This window comes from Silurus aristotelis (genome assembly GCF_946808225.1).
Source record: "Silurus aristotelis genome assembly, chromosome: 8".
NCBI classification, from domain to species: Eukaryota; Metazoa; Chordata; class Actinopteri; order Siluriformes; family Siluridae; genus Silurus; species Silurus aristotelis.
In genome coordinates, this window is record NC_139581.1 from 21,117,359 (window position 1) to 21,141,189 (window position 23,831).

General features: G+C 36.0%; 1 protein-coding gene across 4 annotated transcripts in view; it reads right to left on the reverse strand.

Annotated features, from left to right (window-relative positions):
- The window catches only part of esamb (endothelial cell adhesion molecule b), a 40,945-nt gene extending 26,801 nt beyond the window's left edge, over positions 1-14,144 (reverse strand). For 2 of the 4 annotated variants that reach the window (XM_083549451.1, XM_083549449.1), the window contains exons 1-2: positions 14,113-14,144; positions 13,826-13,906 (exon numbers count right to left, since the gene is read on the reverse strand). In XM_083549451.1, the coding sequence (XP_083405577.1) occupies positions 13,826-13,886 (61 nt within the window). In that variant the 5' untranslated portion in view covers positions 13,887-13,906; positions 14,113-14,144. Of the gene's footprint in view, positions 1-13,825; positions 14,026-14,112 lie in introns of those variants that run through there. The other 2 variants (XM_083549450.1, XM_083549448.1) reach the window with 1 other exon arrangement.
- Between the last annotated feature and the right edge of the window lie 9,687 nt (positions 14,145-23,831).

The window sequence follows — 23,831 nt, forward strand, 5'->3', positions numbered from 1 at the left end:
GCTATTTGACCAAGAAGGAGAGTGATGGGGTGCTGCGCCAGATGACCTGGCCTCCACAGTCACCGGACCTGAACCCAATCGAGATGGTTTAGGGGTGAGCTGGACCGCAGAGTGAAGGCAAAAGGGCCAACAAGTGCCAAGCATCTCTCGGGGAACTCCTTCAAGACTGTTGGAAGACCATTTCAGGTGACTACCTCTTGAAGCTCATCAAGAGAATGCCAAGAGTGTGCAAAGCAGTAATCAAAGCAAAAGGTGGCTACTTTGAAGAACCTAGAATATGACATTTTTCAGTTGTTTCACACTTTTTTGTTATGTATATAATTCCATATATAATTCCACATGTGTTCATTCATAGTTTTGATGCCTTCAGTGTGAATCTACAATTTTCATAGTCATGAAAATAAAGAAAACTCTTTGAATGAGAAGGTGTGTCCAAACTTTTGGTCTGTACTGTACATATATATACATATACAGTGTTAATTTTAAAAATAAAGTAACTTCGTTACCGTTACTGTATGGTGCGTTACCCGTTACTTTTTTTAATTAATTAATTTCGGCTGAAGTGTAGCCTACAGTCTAACCTGTTTAAAGCAGAGATGCACTGTAGGATTGGTGGATGAAACACTGTAAACACGAAGAAGACGCACTGTGGCTGTGTTTCCGTTTATTCAGGTCTGTGCGGCAGTAATGGCGAGTCGAGGCGAGAGCAAGACGAGTTTCAGCTCATTATTTCACTTTAGTTGAGTATAAAGACAAAAACGTTTAAGTCAAATGTAAGCTGTGTCTTTCTGTTTCGAAGCTCGTATCTACTGCGATAAACAGCAACTCCAATCTGTTGAAGCTCCTCCAGGAACTCCATGCTAGAAGCTAGAAGCTAACCCGGTGTTCTGTTCTACATTGTTGATAGTTTTCATACTTAAGCTGTGAAAGGAAAATGTTTAAGAGCTCAACACAACAGCAGAAGCCACTTTAGTTTTGATTGTGAATATATTATTCAGCTTGTTTTGTTATTTATTTTAGAAATCCTTGTGATATATTCAGTTTGTGCTGGTCTGGCTTTAATAAAATAGTGTTTAAAAATGACTTTGTGTTTAAGTCAGTTTTGTGTTTGTATAGATCATAACGCATAAAAGGGCATTAATGGGAACATTAAAGGACGTTCTTTAAAAAAGTAACTAAAAAGTTACTTTTAACAGTAACGCATTACTTTTTGGTGTAAGTAATCAGTAACGAGTAACTTCATATATATATATATACAAAGTAATATGCTCATTAGACATTTCCTCCTTTAGTATGGCTTGGGATGTTAAGAAGATTGAAGTCTGAGAAGAAAGTTTGCCAACCTAGCATATGACATATAACATATAATTGTATCAAATTGTATTAATGTATTACATCTTCAGCTCTGCTACCTCCAGCTCCACCTCCTGTCTTTTACTCAATGCCACTGTCTCTAAACCATACAACATCGCAGGTCTCACCACAGTCCTATAAACTTTCCCTTTCACTCTTGCAGATACCCTACTATCACAAATCACTCCTGCCACTCTTCTCCACCCACTCTATACTCCACCCATGCTATAGCGCTATTTTATTTACCACTGGAAATGTTAAGTGAGTGAAGGTATAAAGAATAATGGGTCGCTCCATATCCAAATATATTTAGGCAGAAAACAGGCAGGATTCTTGTTTTGGAATCGCCGAAATACAGATCTAAATCCTATCAAAAACCTGTGAATTACTTGTAAAATCCAGTGTAATTTCAATACAATGAAACCTTGTATACTACAATATATAATATTTAATATAATAAACTTTACAGTTATCAATTATTAGATTTACAGTACCTTAGAAAAGCTGTCTCTCATCTCTGTTTTCAGTCTCTACATACAATATTAAGCAGCTTTGCTTTCAACAAAGTAAACTTTCCTGGACAAATCACAACCACGAATATTGAAAAACAGTAGCAATAATAACATGACCTACATCATTATTAATCTACAAATAAATAGCTTTGTTTAAACACAGTATAACCTCAATTTCAAAACATTGGGATGCTGTGTAAAATGTACATAGAAATAAGAAAATAGGGACAATTTAATTACGTTATTTTTTCATTAAAATGGTACATTTTCTCAGTTTATTTTTTTTATGTTACTGCTACTGTGAATAAATATAAGTTTATGACATAATTGAATTGTATTCTTGATTACATTTTACACCTGAACCAACCTTTTTTTTAATTATAAAAATCTGTTTTATTGACTGTAAATTCATTGAAATCTTTATAAATAAAATAGAATCAAAAGTAGCACTAAAACAGCACATTGCTTATTGAATATCTACAATTAGAATGAATAGATGGTTGATTTAACACTGCAAACTATTTCAATACATTTCGTGCACAAGCATATTGGTTTATAATAGTTTCTTTGTGTAACTTTATTTATACTCCCACCTCACAGCCAGCAACCTTGAGAGTCTCCAATTTAGGCTGCAACAAATTACAAATCTCAGGCACACGATACATTTATAAAAATGCTTCCAATGAATTTAACATTTTGATGCCACATTTCACACTCCTATGCAAATTATGCCATGAGAGATTTTCAGCTTTGGGCATTTGTCAAATTTTAAATAACATATTTGTCTTGTGTATATACAGGATATTTTATCAAGCACTTGAAACTGTAATAACATTTCTATGAATTAATATATTGTTGAGAGAATGATACATGTTTAACAGACCGAGACTGTCGCTTGAGTCAAATTTAAATATACTGTAGGTGTGGTCATCTAAGGGGATTATCTTAGAGGATCATCTAAGAGGATTCCAGAGTATCAGTCAGGCTTTTGTTCACAGATCGTATAAATACATTGCAAATTAAACAAGTAAGCCTGCAAACTCAGATTTCAATTTTAAAAGAAAATCCTCTTTATGCAGAAACTACAAAATGTGTTGGGACACCTGACTTTTCCAGCCATAAGTGCCAGCTTTCCTGAAACCTTTTCCACAAAGCTAAAGGCACACAATTGTATAGGATATACATTTACATTTACATATCTCTTTGAATATGGTAGCATTAAACTTTCCTTTCACTTGAACTAGGAGACCCAATCATGTATGACAAATGCAGTATGACAATACCCTATGTGGAAAAAGTAAGCTTCATAGCTTACAAGGGTAAGCAAAGGTATTTGTTGTTGAGTTGCCTTGCTGATGCAAGTTTAAATGCTGGCTGTTACAAGACAAAAAGACAGAAAGGTTCACAGGTGGGTTCATATAGAACTTGTAACTTGTAAGGGACGTGCATCTCTTTAAGTGTGGCAGATTTGATTTGCATCTCGATGCATAGCCAATGATACCATACATATGAAGCAGCTACCGATGAGATAATTTTGATTTGATTCAACACAATGCGAGTCAATGCAATATGATGCAATGGGAAAAAATTATGCCATACAATTTAATATGGTACAGATTCGTTTTTATTTCTTTGGTTCAGACAGACCGCAAATCATAAATTTACTTAAGTGCCTTCTAACTTTTAACACATAACCCTTTCACAAACAGGCCTGTGTCATGCAAAAAAAAATATTCAAAAAAAAGTCTCCAGGAAGATGCAGCTCTACCTCTGCCATGTTAATCTATATTCTATGTGAATCTCAAGATGTCATATTCACAAAGTAGCAGTGGTGCTGAGAGAACCCACTTAAGAAAAAATTTAGCAAAGAGAAATCAATGTACTTAAAAAATATTGACCACAAATGATTGGGTATTCTCTTACTAATAAAAGTATAGCGCATCTACTAATAACTGCATATAAAGAAACTGTTACTTAATGATGCAAATATGTAAGAAATTATGCATTGCAATACAAATGCTAACTTGTATCTGATGCACACTATTTAAAATCAGTGCATCACATCGTTAACTGCTTACTGCTCAGGTTGTTGTAAATAAAATATTGATAAATACTAACATACTGACAAACAAAAATAAAACATTTTATTGGTCGCTTCTCTAACCAGAAAAAAACACCAACTTTGTTGTTGAGTAACCTTGCTGATGCAAAATGGAATTATTTGATTGAAAGTCAGTCTTGTTAGCAAGCTTTCAATGAATTAAACTCCTTTGTACGTAATGCTTAGGCATTTACTGCCCAAACACGGTGTAACAGTCCTTTATCACAGAAGTAATTTTGACAAATACAGATGATGGCAACATTAATTAGGGTTCCATTCTATTTAGTTGTCCAAAAGCAAAGTTCCTGCTATTGCTCAAGTAAAATTAAAGGTCATAATAAATACTTTTTTTTTTTTTTTTTAATACTGCATACAAATGTCCTATATTTCCTGGTTGTGTTCTACTAAAGAGACTAAGAATTAACATTTTATGGTCATTTTACTATTTCTGAAACAACATATCTAATGGCCTAAGATTTCAGCACAGTATGGCATATTTTATTCTTTTATTTATTTTTTTATTCTTCATATATTTACCCTTTTTATGTGTATTATTTTTTAATGCTACAGACACTGCATAGCATACTGCATGTAGTTATATGACAAAATAAAATTTGAAAAATTATCATCCCTGGTTGGTAGCTAGGGAACAATAAGCCAGTGGGTGGGAAATAGCAGTGACTAAACCCTGGAATAAAGCCAGGGCAAAAAAATATATATAAATCCAGTTATACATATCACTGAAAATTGAGTTGCTGGATTTATTCTGTAGACTGTCTGAGAAGAAGAACTATAATCCAATCAGTGATAGACCGCCTTTCTGACAATCTGTGCAGTGCATTGTGGGGTTTTTCTCCAACAGTTATAGCTTCCAAAAGTGTTTTGTTATTGTCGCCAGTCTGTATTTATGCCTAGATGCAGAATGAGAGTTTTTTTTTAAGTGGTTGTGTTGTTTTAAATTTTATTTATGAACAAATTACTTCTGTAAAAAAGTACTACACTGCAAAATATTAGACCCTCAGCAAATTGTTTAGAAGACTCTAATACTATGAACACTACCTCTGCTTCCTCTTATGTACAGTACATGGAAGTTGTACAGCTCCGAGATAAAAAGTGAGTGGGACTAAATATTGCCCCCCAAAAGTGAGTGGGACTAAATATTCACACCAGAGCTGAAGATGGCAGGGGTGTGCGAGAAAATTAAATGCTTGGGGAATTTCCAGGTCAATTTTTTTTTTTTTTTTTTTTTAAATCTGCTCCAGATAGCACAGCCTGCAGCTGCAGAAATGCTGGCTGTTATGAGACGATAAGATATTGCTAAGTGCAGTTAGTAGCTGCCTGAGGAAAAAGAGGTTAGCAGAGGGCTTCACCTTGAACTCCTGACTGAACTTGTTACGCTCACTTATACATTTTCTATAACAAATTTCTAGATAGATTTCGATACATTAAATACTTGGCATCTAATTGTCCAGTATTGTTGACAAAGGCTTGTGGTTAGCTCTGAATAAACACTTGGAAATGGATAAGTGGTGGACTCAACTGATTAAAAAAAAAATGAAATCATGTCATGTCTCTCAAGACAATTAACATAGCAGTCTGAACAGTTTTTGTCACAGAAAATTGCTATTTAAATTGAACTTTAATACACTTTATGGATAAAAGGTTTGTGAAAACCTGACCATAAAATTCCTCCTGTATGTGCTTTCTCCATTGCATTCCACTCTTCTGGGAAGATTTACCACTAGATTTTGGACTGTGGTTGTGAAGATTTGTGCTCATTCAGCCACAAGGGCATTAGCAAAGTCAGGTCCTGATGTAGGATGGTGTTATCATGTGGGAACAGGTCTGGGTCTCCTGGTTCAAGTGAAGAAAAATACTACCATTTTCAAAGACACTCGAAAAAACCTCCAGTTTTGTGGTAACAGTGAAGGGAAGAACCATGTGACTGGAAAAGTCAGGTGTCCCAATACTTGTGTGTATATATTGTATGTTTTTTCAATGAACAGAGAAGGAAAGGAAATATACTGTATATGCTGTGATATCTGGACACAAATAAATCAGTATATAAATAAAAATAATAAAATACAATAAAAAAATATTAATATTTTGTTTGTAGGATCAAAGTCAGTTGCATGATTAACTAATTATACCAAGCACTAATGATCATTAATTTCATATATATTTTGAAAACCAGTCATTAACTGAAACAGAAGCTGCTGTAGAGAAGGCTACAAATTTAGTGAGAACCAGTCAAAGGGCTGGAGAATGTTAAAATAATGAAGGTCTGCAAGCAACAGTGAAGCATGGTGGAGGTTCCTTGCAGGTTCGGGGCTGCATTTCTGCAAATGAGTTAGAAAATTGTTCAGGATTATTGGTGTCCTCAATGCTGAGAAATACAGGCAGATCCATCATGCAATACATTCAGGGATTGGCCTCAAATGTATTCGGCAGCAGAACAATGACCCCCAAACATGCATTACAGCCAATGTCTTTAAGAATGATCTCCAGTGTAGAGAAGAACAAGGAGTCCTGAAAGTGATGGTTTGGACCCCACAGAGCCCTGATCTGAACACCATCAAGTCTGTTTGGGATAACAGGAAAAGATTGAAGGATTTAAGGCAGCCTACATCCACAGAAGAACTGTGATTAGTTCACCATGATGTTTGGAACAACCTACAGTACCTTCAATAATTGTGTGCAAATATACCTAGCAGATGTGATGCTGTTTTGTAGACAAAAGGTGGTCACACCAAATATTGATTTGATTTGGATTTCTATTGTTTATTCACTTTCCCTTTTTTTATTTAATACAAATACTTAACACTTCTAAAACTTTTGCACAGTACTATATGTGTGGGCAATACTGTACCTTGTAAGAGATAAGCACTGTGATGTTATACTTTGCATTCCCAGATCTCATAAGCATCAAATTAATTTCTACGACTAAATGGCCGGGGCAAGTGCATTTCATTTTGAAGACAACGATCTGAGCTCAATTAATGATATGACCATTTCTCAAAATAGATCTGCTTCATAGGGCAAATGTAATAAAGCCTCATGATGAGCAGCTGCACAGATGAGAGTGAGGTGCAGATGGATGGAGGTGGGGGCGAAAGATTTAATCAAAACATGCTATAGACATAGGGCAGAGAAATATCTCTCATTTCGACCAGGCAGTGCTGCAGGAATGGTGGAACGGAGAGTAAAATAGATCGAAGCTCAACGAAAGCATGCATGTTAATCGGGTGAGTGTCCCTAGCTGGCAAGATGATTCAAGCCCTTTAGACCTTATTAGCCCGATTCGACCGTGCTTCTTCTGACTAATTCCATGCCTCCCACATGGCCACTAATTCAATCCTACATGCAGGACTGATATAAGTAGTAAGTAAATAAAAAAATATATATATCCTCATTATTAGCATGCTGTTTCTATAATCACTGATTAACCAACTGGAAAAACACCTAAACAATATGAAAAACATTTACAATGTTATTACAAAACAAACTACTGATCTATGGAAATCTAGGTACCCAGTTAGTAGCTATTAGGATAACATTGGAAAAATCATCCATCAATTAATTTAATTGCCCTTGAAGAATCTGTAAAAAAATCTTTAGACATATTTAATTCCATTCCTCAAGCGATTCCTTTTTCGATTAGCAATTCACTTATTGATACAATTTGGACTTGGTTCATTAAAGCAAACATTCCCTTCCAAATCCTCTGCAGACTTCCAATCTACTTCACCTCTTAATACATTTGAACCCAGCAATCATCGCTGTTCAGCCTGGATAATCTGAGCAGGAAGGTGGAACAGAATAAAATTGCTAGCTTTTCCAGAGGACAGGCCTGAGACAAAACTCTCATTTTAAAAACTCAAGTACAATTACATACATACAAATGGATGAATGAAGGGCTGCTAATAAGCAAAAGTAGAAAGATTGCATATTCATCCATACCGAAGATGGGAAAATCAAAAGCATGGGTGGCCAGAAAAAGCAAATTTTATGTTCCAAAAACCAAATAACCAACCTACTCCTTATAAACTTGAACATTTTCATTTCCTGTAAATATGCCGTTGGTGGATCGTGAATTTGCGGCAAACATTAACGCCATAGCTACAGCATCTGCTACTTATTACTAATCCTATAGTGTGCTCCACTACAAACATAAGCTGAGGTGCAAGCTGGCTCTTGGTAGAACGATTTCTACTATTGTACATAGACGATCTTTTCAGAATCAGAAATAAAACAGCATGTGAAAACATAGATAAAACAGTGCAGCATAAAGCTGTGGTATAAGGTTTAACATGCATTCACATTTAATTCATTGATCAAGAATGCAAATGATGGTCGATTCGCTCATGCAAATTGGTTTAATCTAAATAAATTACCTTTAAATATTAAAAAAAAAAATCAAATTTTATAATTTTTTGTGGTAAAAATGTATACCTGAAGAATCTATACAAAATTACAGTTTAGTATATTAAAGTGCCTCAAGTGCCAACTACAAAATTCTTGGACATTTTTATTGATGAGGCTTGATAAGTTATTCATATCATTCATATTGTAATATAGTTTGTACTTTTCCAAGTACTCTGCAAAAAAAGTGTATCCTTCAGAAGCGCTTTGTTAGGATTGCAACCCGATCGAATGTATATAAATCACCTGCTTTGTTTTTTTCAGGTCCTTACTTTTTATGATAATATTTAAAATGTGTTTTCATTGTATACGATATATTATAGTGAGGTTAACATACCAGAGCAATTTGAAATGTATTTTAGAGCAAATTCACAAGTTCAATGTCATATAACTATTAATTTTTCAATTTTAATCTTCCTAAAATTCTTACTTGTAGAATATTTCATCAAATTTAGAGGTCTTAAATTATGAAATAGTTTATCCCATCTAGCAAATTATGTTCTTCATGTTCTAACATGCTATAAAACATTTATAAAGGATCATCTAAGTGCTGCTTTGTAATATTTTTTTTTGTTATGCACTTTAGATTATATTTGTTTTTTAAGAACTTTATTCCTGTGTTTTTGACACGTTACATATCTGTTATTATAATAACGTTTTTCTTCATTTCATTAGTTGTTTTTGATTTCTTAATTGTTTAGGTGGAGGCTTTAAATAAGCCTTTTTGAGATTTCTGCCTCTTCCTGCACAGCATATGGATTGCCTTTTTCGTCTTGTTTTTTATTGTGTACATTTTATTCTTGTGCATAATAAAAAATATATATATATTTTGACTTTTTTACAAAAACACATTTACACAAACACATTTACAACACATTGCCACAATAGATCATGTAGCAGTAAAATATCATTCCTGAGTAAGCTAGCTACTGTATGTATTATTACATTATAGTAGCTAGCAAAATACATAGTGCTGTGCAGCACCAATGGGGATTTTTTTCACATGCTTGTTTGGCTCACTAATACATTTATGATTTGTCAAGCCCCATATACAATATTTGATTCACGTTCATAAATTCTTTATACCATACAATCTGGAAAAAACACACTCCATGCTGTTAGGAAGATGGGATCTGCAGCCCTCGCAGCAACAAATCAGGAAGAGACGTGGCCTCATTTAGCAGGGTGAGACCCTCATTACTGTGGTCACTCTCCCCACTTCCACCTGCTGTAAATCAGCACAGCCCTCGCCCACGGTTCACGCAATTTTCATAGCGATCAAAAAGATCATGAGACATGATTGTGTCTTGCCGGTGCGCACGTAACAGACGAGCTGTATGGCATGACTGCATCATTACTCCTAGGATCTCTTTCCTGTCAGTATCATTACTCCCAGCAGGAAGCGCAATAGATGAATGGCTTCAGGGCTGAAGGTATTGCATCACCTGTGTGTGTGTGTGTGTGTGTGTGTGTGTGTGTGTGTGTGTGTGTGTGTGTGTGTGTGTGTGTGTGTGTGTGTGTGTGTGTGTGTGTGTGCGTTTTTGTACACGTGTGAAAAGAAAAATGTGCACAAACATTTGTGTGTAAGATGCCCCTTCTGTTCAGCAATAATAGCTGGCTAAATAAACATCTACTGACATGAATGTTAGGTTCCACCACAGCCATCAGAAAGATGAAGTGCGATCATGTTGGAATTGTATGTGAATGACTTTAGCTTTAGTAAATCGAGCATATACAACTCAACCATAATGGTGTCTCTCAGTCTAAGGGCTAAGTAAGCAAGAACCAACACATTCCTATACATGCAAGCTTTTTAAAGGAATTATTGATGATTGGACATTACATTATTAAAAGAATGAAGGACACCCAAGGGTGAAAAGCCCTTGCTTAATCTTTTTAATAATTACTTAATTATTTCATTATATTGTCAATTATTATTTATAATACAGTAAGCACACCTGGAGACACTGTTCGGATGTTGAGGGTTTTGTCTTTAAAAGACTCTTGGGTGTAAAACTAATTTCTTGAAGAACTCATTTCTTAAATTTTTTAAAGGTCACTTTAAAGGCTTAAGCCACTGATATGCAGTTATTGGAAAGAGAGTGTGAGCAAAAAGAGAGAGAGTGAGAAACAACAATAAAGAGAAATCACTAGAAAGCATGTGTGATTGAACATTGACAGAATAGCCTATAAACAAGCATACCTTTTTATATATATTTATTTGTTCTATTTTACGGTTATCTGCACCCATTAATGAATCAGAAAAGCCTTATGACATACTGTGATTTGCGAAAAATGACAGTATGTGAAAATTCTGACCTAATCTGACCTTAAAATTAACTGCTAATCCTTGAGGTTACAATAAATAAATGACCATATGTTATATTTTTGTCTTATTTGTTTGATTAGCTTCATTTTGTCTACTTTGTGAGTTTGTGTAAAAATTCTATGTTTTGGGTATTATATATTTATGCAGAAATGAAAATTATAAAGGGTTCACAAACTTTCAAGCACCATTTAGTACATATGTTTTTCATCCTGTCAATTCTTCCACTTATATCACTGCAATTTTTCCAAGTACAATGTTCAATACATCTCTTTAGGCTTGCTGTGGTATAAAGTTGTTTAATAGGAGTGGTCATGTGGTTTCCCACCACAGGAGAGTCTTGAGAACAGAGGAATTTGCACCTGCATACAGAGAAATCACTGTATAGCTGCTAGAAATTCATAAAATCAATACCACTATACAACTAAAACAGAACAGACTTTTTTTTTTTTACTGGTGTGTCATTTTCTGTGCTGTGCAGGAAGCCCGTATAATTGCTTCCTGTACTGAGAACCTGCTTTTATAATGATCAAGGGTGAAGCGACCCTATCTGTTATCACAGACGAATCAGCCAACACTAGGGATTTCAACAGTACAAAAAAAATGGATTTCTAAATATAGATCCAACCGTCTGATTCTACCTGTGTCTTAACATTGTGTTAAAACACCCACACGCAATGTTACCAGCCAAAAACCGTCAATACTATACATTAGGAACATACCTGTGGATGTGGAAATGACATTTACAGCAAGTCAATGGCTCAAGAAAATGAAGTCCATTGTGTGTCAGCAGAACAATAAATCCCATTTTAAATGTATTGGACAATCAGTAGTGAATTAAAATTGTATGCAAATTTAACTATACCTCTGCATTAATACCAAAATGGACATTTCTCCTTAACAGTAAAACAAACATTGTGTCTTATTAAGGCACAGCTATTCAACTAAAGCCTGTGCTGAGTGATAACAACATGCTAATACAGAATCCATGAATAAGAAATTAGTTAACAAATGCAAGTATGCAGAAAGTCATTAACCCTAACTTTAAGAAGATTACAGGCTTGTTGAACTGGTAATGATTCACATACATCACTGCTAATGTGCACAGAACCTAAACAGTTCATATGTGCTAAACTACATATTGCTTCAGAATAGAAAGATTGGCAAATTCTAAGATTAAAATGCAAACATTTCTTAACACTAAAGCAGATGAATGGATGGATAAAAGTGTAGCTATGAATGTCATTGCATTAGAGCACACTAGCTTATAGACACTTTTAGGGCTAAAATATTCATACTTAAAGCCAAAACACTGAAAATTGTGCTCGCATTGGGACTTTAATGTAGCAAGATTTAGTTTATACCATCAATTGCACTTATGTATATTATTTAGCTCTGGATACCTCAAGTAAAGCATAAGTTTTTACAAATTTCTACAGAAAAACCAACAATAAAAACAAAATGTTAGACATGAAGAAAAAGGTACACATTTATTTTCCCTGAGTTAAATTCACTAGGTTTCACTATAACTTCACCCATTGTAGTTAAATATCTGTGGTTTAGGCTTTGGTTCAATCTCACCAGCAGCACCAATCAGAAGTTTTTTTTTTGTAAGCAATTTATGTTGCTTACCAGTCTACACCAGTGTGCCTTTCTTTAAACCATGTTCCAGTATAGTGTAACTGCAGCACTACAGAATTCACAGCTTCTACAAGGCTTTCTAATGAAAGCATCTATAACACCTACATATCTGCAGGGGGTTTTCCAAAACATTCAGATCTTAAAATTCTTCCTAAATTAACTATGATCTTAAATGAAATTTTGGGAGTCAGTACTTTTATTATTAATTGCTAATATTTATAAAAGCTGTTTATCTGTGTATGTTTATGCTGATTATTACATTTACCTCAGAGCTCAATTGTATGACTATCGACCTTTAGACCATAAGTCAACAAAGAAGTACGTTGAATTCGTTAAATCGATTTCAACAAAATAGAGTTTACACAATACATGAGAAACGTGTCATGAAAGTCACAAGTGGGGTCAGAGTGTGAAGACAAATTGGTATAATGATATAACCTGGTAAGAATAGTATATAATTAGTATGATTCTTGATGGATTGATGATATCCAACTTGCCATTTAAATCCATTTATCTATTCATTCTTCTATTTTTCATAGTGTGTATTCTACACAGTGTTGCAATGGAATAATGGGGTCTAATGGAACTTGGGGTACAGCGTATTGAGCACCATGTACAGGGTTTCAAATCATTGGAAGGAACAATCTCTCAAATCACATGGAATTTTGGAAATGCCAATAAGGCTTCAATGCATGTCTTTGGACTGGAGGAGGAAACCAGAGTACCAGGAGGGAACATGCAATTTCCAGGAGAACATGCAAACTCCACACACAAAGGATAGAGACTGGATTCGAACCTTCAGCCCAGCAGGTGCAAAAAAACTTTTTATTCACTAAACTTGTAAATAATTTCACCACAAGTCCTTGGTCCTACAAAAGTTATAACGTGACAGTTTTACTGAAATCATCTGCGTTGCAAATATGGACATTTCTCGATTACTTGGGACATTTTATACTTTCAGGAATGGGTCTCGTTTTTTTTTTTTTACAAATCCAACATAATAAACCCGGAGAAACTCACAAGAACATGCTTTTGGTGTGTATCTCATAATTCACACCTTCATACTTAATCTTTTTTACAACGAATGCACGCGCTTTCTTTCTCTCTGTTTGTTTACTTATTTATATTTAAGTCCCACAGCCACGCCCCTCTAAATAGTAATAATAATGACTGTGGCATCTCGATTCTTCACATATTTTAAATGTTCTCAGATTCTCATGTGATCACCTGCTCTCACGATTTCCCATATGCAATTTTTCACATTGACGTGTTCACGTGCGTGACGTGTTTTGGGGATAATGAGATCGGGTCGGTATGAGCTTTTGTGGATCTACAGAGTTGTAACTGTAGTCCTTCTGAGGTTCTAATGATAATCACAAAACTCTTACTTTACGGATAAAAAGCAGAAGACCTGAAATGGTTTATGGGTACCTATTTCCGCAGGAAGACCTGTGGAACTGGTCCTCTTACCTGGGAAAAGGCGCAGCAGAGACAGGAAGACTCCGAGTGTCCAGGAAAACACCTTGTCCATTTGCCGACACACACCAACAACTTGTGCGTAAAGACATGCAGAGAGAGACCGGTTATAATGTCCACACTTGGGTTTCTAGTTCGGATTTTACAAACACAACAAAAAAAAAAACCTCGGAGTGATTTTCGATTTATCCGGAGAGAGAGAGAGAGAGAGAGAGAGAGAGAGAGAGAGAGAGAGAGAGAGAGAGAGAGAGAGAGAGAGAGAGAGCGCGCGCTGCTATTACCTCCAGAGAGACGCGCTGCCTTTACCCCCCCCCCCCCTCTCTCTCTCTCTCTCTCATTCTGTCAACCTCCATGTGTGTCTTTCTGCCTGTCAATTTCTCTCTTTCTCTCTGTCTGTATGTCTGTGTATCTCTGTCTCTCTCTCTTTCTCTCTCTCTCTCCCCCTCTCTCTGTCTCTCTTTCTGTCTGTCTCTCTTTCTGTCTGTCTGTCGATCTGTCAGTCAATCTCCTTTTTTCTTTTTTCTCTTTGGTTTGGTTTGGGTGGTGATCAGTTAGATATGGGGGAAGTTTTGTTTTTTGTATATAGTCAGGTGATAAAGAAAGTACACCCTCCTGAATTCTATGGTTTTGTGTATCAGGACATAAAAAGAATCCTTCTCCTTATCAGGTATTAGAATTAGGTCAATAGAACCTCAGATATTATTACATGACATCTTACACACTTTATTTTTACAAAAATGAAGATAAAGTTGAGAGTTTGTGTGTAAGCTAAGGACTTAGGTGCACCTTTAATAGCTTGCTGAATCACCTTAAGTAAGTAATCGTGCTTTGTATGACTTTATCAGTCTCTCACATCTTTATGGAGAAACTATAGTTCACTCTTCTTTACAATGCCTCAGTTCATTCAGGTTTGTGGGCATTTGTTTATGCACAGCTTTCTTAAGGTTCTGCTACAGCATTTCAGTTTGGACTTTTGACTGGGCCATTGCAACACCTTGATTCTGTTCTTTTTCCATCATTCTGTTGTAGTTTCCTTTCAGGAACTTGAGCTGCATCGAAAACGCTATGGGAACAGCTCGCATTGTTCATGTTCTGAATCATGTGTAAAATCTGGCTAATAGGCAATCATGACGTCATTGGCGGGCGACGTCACGCAAACCAGGAAGCTACAAAATGGGAGCGCGGTGGGAGCGACATTAGATTTTGTTGTTCAGGTAAACGCTTTGTGTGTGAATCTGTGCAGCATGGCTAAAAATCAAACAAACTTTCGCATGTGTGTCCCTCTTTGCCCCCGTTTCATTATGGGGGACACACACATGAGCTTTGCGTTGTTTGTTTGGGAGTGGAGCATGCTCAATTGGCTCTCGGGAGAGACGAATCTGTAGCCATATGGCTATTCGATATATATAGCATATAGATCTCCCTCGCGGTTCAAGCCCCGCTCTCGCTGAGGCCAAGCGGTGCCGAAGGTCGTGGGGCTCACAGGCCAACCTAGCAGAAGGCATGGAGAGGGATGAGTCCTCTCAAACCTATCCTGCTGGGCCGAGATCCCGTTCCCTGGGGAAAGCTCTTGCTGCGGCGGGTCTTTCTTCTGGCTCATGTGACGTGGAGCTCCAGATCAGAGTTTTTGCGTGTTAGCGAGTCCTACCGCTTTTTCCCGACCTACACACCGAGGTGTCTAGGTCTTGGGAGACCCCATACGCGCCACGTACCCTTCCCCTGCATTTTCTGTACGCGAATATAGTAGGGTTTAAGGAGTGCGGCTACGGGGAGATGCCCAGGTTTGAAGAGGCACTAGCTGGCTATCTCTCCCCAGGTGTTGCATCGATTGTAGATGCCATTTGTCTGTGTTATGAGTCTTTTGATCTTCCCACTCTTAAGGTGAAAGAGTTAGGGCTCATTCCACCTGGGGTATAGCGGCCTCTATGGCCTGGTCCACTGGAGTGTCCCTCCAGGACATTTGTAACACTGCAGGTTGGTCCACCCTGCTCACCTTTGTCAGGTTCTACAACCTTGACATCAGAGCCACTCCCGGCTCCTCTGTCCTGCATGCAGGTTGTGCTCAAACACACTAGCCAGGGACTGGTCAGTATGGCGTGATTGGACACTCGTTCCCAAATCGTTTTCGTCGCAGTTTTAGTTCCTGAAAGGGAACGTCACTAGGTTACGTAGGTAACCCTAGTTCCCTAAAGGAACGAGAGCTTTGTCAACGTGCCGTACTACCTGCATCACTGCAACGCTTACCTTCTCCTTTTCCAGAAGCTGATGCCGCTCCCATCACGCTCCCATTTTGTAGCTTCCTGGTTTGTGCGACGTCGCCCGCCAATGATGTCATGCCGGTCTATTGGCCAGATTTTACAAGTGATTCAGAGCATGAATAACGTGAGGCGTTTACAAAGCGTTTTCGATGCCGCTCTCGTCCTGGTGTGCTTGGAGTCCTGTTGCATGACCCTATTTCTTCCAACTTTAACTGTAAGACATATTTTTTTTTTTTTTTTCCTTTTCTAGACTCTAGAATTTAACATTTGACTCTTTAATAATATTTTATACAAAGACGTTCAAGGCCAACTCAATGACTGCAAGTTGCTGAGTTGTCTTGTGGCTGCAAAACAAGCCCAAATCATACCCCACCCACCACCATGTTTGATACATTAGTCAGTATGAGGCATTTGAGTTGACCTGCTGTAAAACCTCTCCACATTGCTATCATCTGTCCAAGCATTGTCCAAACCAGAAGCCATTATTCCAGAAGTCTTGTGATTTGTTAAGATGCAACTTTGCAAACCTAAGTCTTGCTCCCATGTTCTTTTTAAAGAGCAGAGGCTTTCTCCTGGCAACCCTTTCAAACAAACCATACTTGTTCATTTAAGCATTATTTTTAAACATTACAATTTAACATGCTAACTAAGGCCTGTAGAAATTGAGATGTAACTCTTGGCTTTTTGCTCTTTCCCTGAGCATTTCAGACCAAGGTCTGACCTTAGGGTGAATTTACATTTACATTTATGGCTTTTAGCAGACCCCCTTGTCCAGAGCGACATACAAAAGTGCTTTGAGTTTCTATCAATGAATAAATCTACACTGGTACGCTAGATTACAAACTTGAGATAAATCAGCCTACAATTCTGTTAAGAGGATTTTTTTTAAAAAAGCAAACATGGAAAAGTGCTGGGACATCCACTCCTGGGAGAATTTGCAACTGTCTTAAATGTTTTCCACTTCCTCATTGTAGAGCTTTAAATTGTTTGGAAATGGCCTTATAACCCTTCCTAGAATAATGGACAGCAACAATTGCTTTGATAAGATCAGTGCTGATGTCTTTCCTCCTTTGCATTGGGTTAGCACACACCTGAATGCTCCACACCAGCAAGCTGCTAAAACTTATGCTATATATTTGAACTTTCTTTCGGCTTCTCCCGTTAGGGGTCACCACAGTGGATCCTCCGCACGTTTGATTTGGCACGTTTAAAGCTGGATGCCCTTCCTAACGCAACCCTCCCCAATTTATCCTGGCTTGGGACTGGCACTAAGAGTGGCTGGAGATGGTTCCCTGACTGGGGATCGAACCCGGGTCGCAGCGGTGAGAGTGTTGCATCTTAACCACTAGACCACCAGGGGACCTAAAACTTATGCTATATATAAAACTTATAAATATGTAAATTTGTTATATCAAAACTGGTTACAAGAAAAAGGAAGATTTTCTGAAAGTACATAGAATTAATTACTGTATATATATATATAAGGGAACAACATGACCAAGTGTGTAGCAGGTATTTTAAAAATGTGAAGCACATAATGAAAAAAAAATGCAACCCTAAAGCTATACCCAGACATGATTAAATTCACATGGGGTCCTAGGACTTTATTACCATCCGGATCGATCATTTCAATGCTTTTCTTTGTCTTCCTTTGAGAAAATTACAGGCTGAATTACCTATCACTTTTCACCGAACTCAGCGGGCAGCTGATAATTGTACTCCCATTCGAATGTCTGTGGTTTTCTGTCACAAAACAAAAATAATAAAAATAAAATAAATATATATAAATTGTTGCTGGAACTTTGGGTTCAAATCTAAAATAAAAGCCATCATCTCTTAGTACCTTTCTGTTCTTTTGGACACTACAGTATGTTGTGAATACTGTGTAATCATATGACCATGTGATGCAAATATACAGGTTTATAGAAAATACAACCTGTCACTCACTTCTCCTGGAAAAATGTATAGCTCTCATAGAGGCAGGAGTTTTATCACTGAGGAGATGCAAAAATGAATAGTGATGACCTCTGATTGTCTGGAGGAGAAAGCTCCTCATAATTCTTTCTGTGTTGGACTTTTTTTTTAAGTATACATTATTGTTATTGTTATTTCCATTGCATATTACAGCACTGTAAGAAGCTGGGGTTAGAGGGTTAAGGACATTGCTCAAGGGCCCCAAAAGTGGCAGCTTGAATCCCAGACCTTCCGATCAGTAACTTTTCCTACATTCTAAATTAATTTGTGAAAAAATAATAATTTTATGTCACAGACTAGCCATTAAAAGCTTTTATTCTGCAAGTATTACTGTGGCTATGTATGTGACAATAAAACATTTCTATTTGAATTTGACATAAAATAATCCAGTCTGAATAAGGCTTTGCAATCCATTTATTTGCCATCTTAAAATGTTATTTACTTTAGCTTTCTCTCTATTTGATACCATGGCTTCTCTTACACTTGATCATGTTACAAATTTCCAGAGGTGGGGAGGAAAAAAGTACAAATACTTTGTTACTGTACTTAAGTAGATTTTTCTGGTATCAGTACTTTACTATCTGTTGTCTAGTTTACGAAGCTAACAATGAGCAAGGCAGAAGGCAACAATAAGTATGGGGTTAATGTGGATGAGACACAGGGAGTCAGTGATGTAAACATGACTGAGAACAGAGACATTCCTGATCACCTGATCATATTTTCTCTGCTTGTGTTATATATGGTGGATGTTCAGCCTGGATACATTCATTAGGTAACACAATTTAAAATTTGTTTTGTATTATTATATTAATTAGGGCTGTTAAAATTAACACATTAACACAAATTTATTTTACGGCATTAATTTTATTAACGCGCATTTAATGCAGCACTTTGTGTAAAAATATAAATAAATATATAAGAGGTGAGATTAAAACATTAAATACAATATATATTTATGTTATTTTTTGCTCGGATAAAAAAAAAAAAAACACCATAGAAATTTATTTTTATCAGTAAGCATTTGTTTAACTGTTGCGCCAGGTCTTAAATGAAGCACCACAAGCCGCCATGATGTGCACATCCGGCAATTAATCGTCTGAGTTCGACAATCCGTATAAACATTAGAATTGTTACACTTTCTCTGGTATCACCTCATTAACAGTCCGGGTGGAAACATAGCAAAGATTCCGTTTGGTGTCCGAATGATTTACGTAGTTTAAAACACCGTAATTACTTTTAATTCTTTTAATTAATTTTAATGTTAATTCTGTCTTCATAATAATAAACATAAACCTTAAGCATAAATATTTGTTCATTCCCATGTTAATTAGAGTAAATACGTAAAGTAAAACAGATAAAAATGAGCGATTAACATGTGGTCCAGTTACCAGCATGACACTGAAACAGGTCGTAGTAATGGCTACTTTTTACTTAAGTACATGTCAGTGACCAAACTTCTTTACTTTAACTTGAGTAAAAAATTATAGTCAGTACTTCAACTTTTAACAGAGTCTTTTAAAACATGAGTATCTGTATCTTCTACTTAAGTAAAGGATGTGTGTACTTTTGCCAACTCTGCAAATTTCACAAAAATCCAGTCTAAAGTCAGAAATAAAATAAATACTTACTGTGTGTTGCTGTCTGTGTTGCTGCTTGTTTGGTGTCTGAGTCAGCATAAAGAACTCACAAATGATATGTGTAAAGTTATATGTTTAAAATGAAAAGGAGATGTGCATTAGGTCCGGATTATGTTCTTTGTCATTCTTATTAGATATACAGACAGACAGATGTTCTATTCAAACCCTTCCAACCAGGAAGTGGGAAATTTCCAGTTCCCTCTTGGTTAAAACGTAGCAATAAATGAAGCAGAAACGTTTATATATTCTTTATTACAGTATGTGTCCCTTACTATTTTTATTCAACATATTTCACGCCACCATTTTTACCATTTTAGATTTTGCCCAGTAGATGGCAGGCAAGTGTTCTGGTTGACTGTTGAATTATTTAGCAGCAGACACATGATGACTTTGGATGTTGTGATTTGTGGTGAGAGTAGGGAGCAGGCTAAGGTGAGCCTGGATAGGTGGAGGTACACACTGGAGAGAAGGGAAATGAAAGTCAGTAGGAGTAAGACCGAGTACATGTGTGTAAATGAGAGGGAGGGCAGTGGAGTGGTGGGGTTGCAAGGGGTAGAGGTGGTAAAGGTGGATGGGTTTATGTAACTGTGCAGAGTAATGGAGAGTGTGTTAGAGAAATAAAAAAATGAGTGCAGGCAGGGTGGAGAAGAGTGGCAGGAGTGATTTGGGATAGAAGGGTATCTGCAAGGGTGAAAAGGGAAAGTTTCAAAGACTGTGGTGGAACTTGCTATGTTGATGGTATAGAGATAGAGGCATTGACCAAATTTTTTTTTTTTTTACCCCAGGTAACATGTCCCTACCATTGGTAATATCATTTTTATAACAGAAAACTAATTTGAAGTCAGAATCAGGAGCCATTATTTTGTTCTGTGGTGGTAAGGGTCTGAGAAGTGTAGAAAGAGTGATGGTGGTACATGCCAGCTCACTGTCATCCTGTTGTCTAAAACAAAGTAAGCACTGGTGAGCATTCAGACCTGTCTTGGTTTCTGCCGAACAGAAAGAGAAACAGGTTGCCTGAAGTTTAAACTTTTACACTTTTCTGGATTCTCAAGGAGGGTGAGGAGCTGCCACTGTCATCAGAGGAGACCAGCGGTGTGCAGTTTTGGTGCCTCACCCCATGAACATGTGCTCCTGTGTAATTCACAACAACAGGGGTGTTGAAGTTGCATTGCCATTGAGTCCCAGATGATAATCATGTAAGAAATGTGTGAAGAGTTGCAGACCCACTTCACACTGGTCTGGTAATGTTAAATACAAAATGTCTCACCATGATTATACAGTGATTTAAAAAGTATTTAGATTTTTTTTTTTTTTTTGCACATTTTACACCAGTCTGTTCTTCGTGCCATAAAATGATAAAACAAAGACCAAAACTTGACTTTATATATATATATATATATATATATATATATATATATATATATATATATATATATATATATATATATATATATATATATATATATTTAAAAAATGTACTTAGAAATTGCATCACATAGAAATGACTTGAATATTCATTTGGGTCAGCCTTGAGATTTTTTTTTACATTTTGAGTCTGCCTGTGACTGTATGAGGCTAACAGATGAAAATACATATTAGAGCAAATACCAAGCCATTAGGTCAAAACTGAACCGAAGGTACAGTACAAAGAGAAAAAAAAAAAGTAAAACACTGACCCTGATTATTTCTCTGAAATAAAGACTAGTTTCCTCATGACAAGAGGGAATTTATTTCTTTGACCTTATTATACATCTCCTACAAAATATACCATGTTTATTTTAATCCACCTCAAGTTCTAAAATATGCTTTTTATTCTTGTTATACACCCGTAGTGTCAACTTACACACTGTAATTTTAAAGAGCTTCAGGTGGTATATTTTTAGGTTTTGAATCTCTTGGTAGTTGTGATAGAAACGCAGCATCTGTCACATTTTCCAGATGTCCAGCTAGAAACAACCTTTTGACTTCGGTTAGTTCTGCGTCCCACTTTACTGAAACAGATTGATTATTGTGTAGTCTCTTCATAAATCTTCCTTTTATTGAAGTGAACACTGCTGAAATTAAAATGAATCAACACAGTTAGTGGTGCACATTTCTTCTCGTTTTATTTATAGACATGGATAGCTGTGATCATTGCTAAAGCACAGAACAAACATTCTAAAAACAGCGCTAGGTTTTACAGTGTTTCATGTTAAGTATTATTCATTTTTGGTACTTGTATCAACAAAGCTGTAAGCTTGGGTTTTCTGGTGTCAGTGTTTTTCTATGATTCAATAAGATCTTTTAAACGAAAAAAAAAGTATTTTTATTGTCTTAGATTTGAGGGGACATTGTGTAGCTCTAATATTAAATGCCCAAATACTGAACAATATATACAAATATAACTATAACCAAATATCAACAATATGCAAAACAAATTTAAATTCTTTAGTGATCATATACGTATGTAGCTAATAAATAGCAGCCTATTTCGCCAAGAAGATTTCTATAAATTCATATACAGTTTATTTTTTTAAAAACAATATCACTGTACTATACAAAATAGTCGAAAAGGTCATGTCATTAGGAACACAAGAAGAAGAAGTAGAAGATGAAGAAGAAAATTATAAAGTGAAAATCAATGGTTCACCTTTTCAACTGTTTTTCATTTGTATGCAGTTCAAAAAACACCACTATACCTTCAGAATTTTTGACAGGCTAATATTACTAACATCTTTTCATCATCGTCATCTGAAATACTAAAACATGGGATTTAACCATAGAGTTTAGTTCTAATTTGTTTAAGGAGTGTGAGACATTGGATAAATTCAAGGCAGAAGAAACAGCAACACAACACAATACTTTCACACCATCCTCAATATGGCATAATAAAATCTCTTGAACTCACTGCTAATTAACTTCGGTCTTTGCTTTAAAAAAAACATGCCAGTTTAACTAATTAAACCTCATAACACGCTGGAAAGTAGCAATGATAATTAAAGATCATTTCTGCCAGAGCATCCCAATATCAGAAAATAACACAAGTGAGAAGTTAGGATGTTTTCTTTGCCAAATCTATTATCAGCCTTCAGCTACACAGAGAAATCTTGTAAATGTTTAGAGTCATACAGTATCATAACATGCATTAACAACTCTGTGTGTCGTTATGTTGGGTGAAATAGAATTCTGTTACTAATTTTGTTACTAATTCTAGTTATATTACTCTTTTTTGCTTGGATATTGAGACTTTACTGTTTGGAAATCACATTACCTGCAGCATTGTGTATAGTTGTGTATTGATTGGTAATTTAATATTTTAAAACCAAAAATATCTAATTCATGATTTATCTATTTTCTACCAGTTTAGTCAAAAACAAGAATTCTTCCCAAACCAAACACTGGAAAAATAAAATAAGGCCTCATTTCTAGTATCAATCATTTCTAAAATGGCCTATTTAGACCAAAGTTAATAGTTGAATGGGCAGCCCATTAGTCATATCTAACATTTGGCAACTGCTATGAAAGAATAATTATTGAAATATATTTAATTTTTAGTACAGTACATAACAGATTATATGAATTGTTTAGCTACTTATATACTTTATACTACACATGCTATATGCAAGTTTGACATACTATTTAGTAAGAAAAGAAGTTTCTGTATGCAGATAGAGCTCTAGAGCTAGACAGTCAATTGTCATAGAAACACATGTAGTTTAGAAGTCTGCTCATTAGGATTCCTTAATTATTATGTACTGAAAAAAAACGGATAAAAAAAGGATAAAGCATACAGTAAGTGTAAGTGGTCTAGTTGATTAGGCGCTAGCCTGTAGAATTGATTTTTATATAGGGAGTATATTGGTAAGACTGATTTCGTCATACCTTGCAGAATGTTGTACGAAACAGTACTTTGACCCAAGATTTTCCAACAGACATTTGCCCAGGGCATCACATCACCGTCCAGCAGTTTGTCTCTTCCCATAGTTATAATTTCTTTCCCAGGTTCCCTCCTCACCATACATTAGTAGTTGAGTTTACTACCGCTTTTGTGGCTGAATAAATCTCACAAATCTCTACAAGCACACTTCAAAATCTAGTGAAACATCTTCCCAGAATAGTGCAGGTTATTATAACAGCAAACAAGGACTAAAT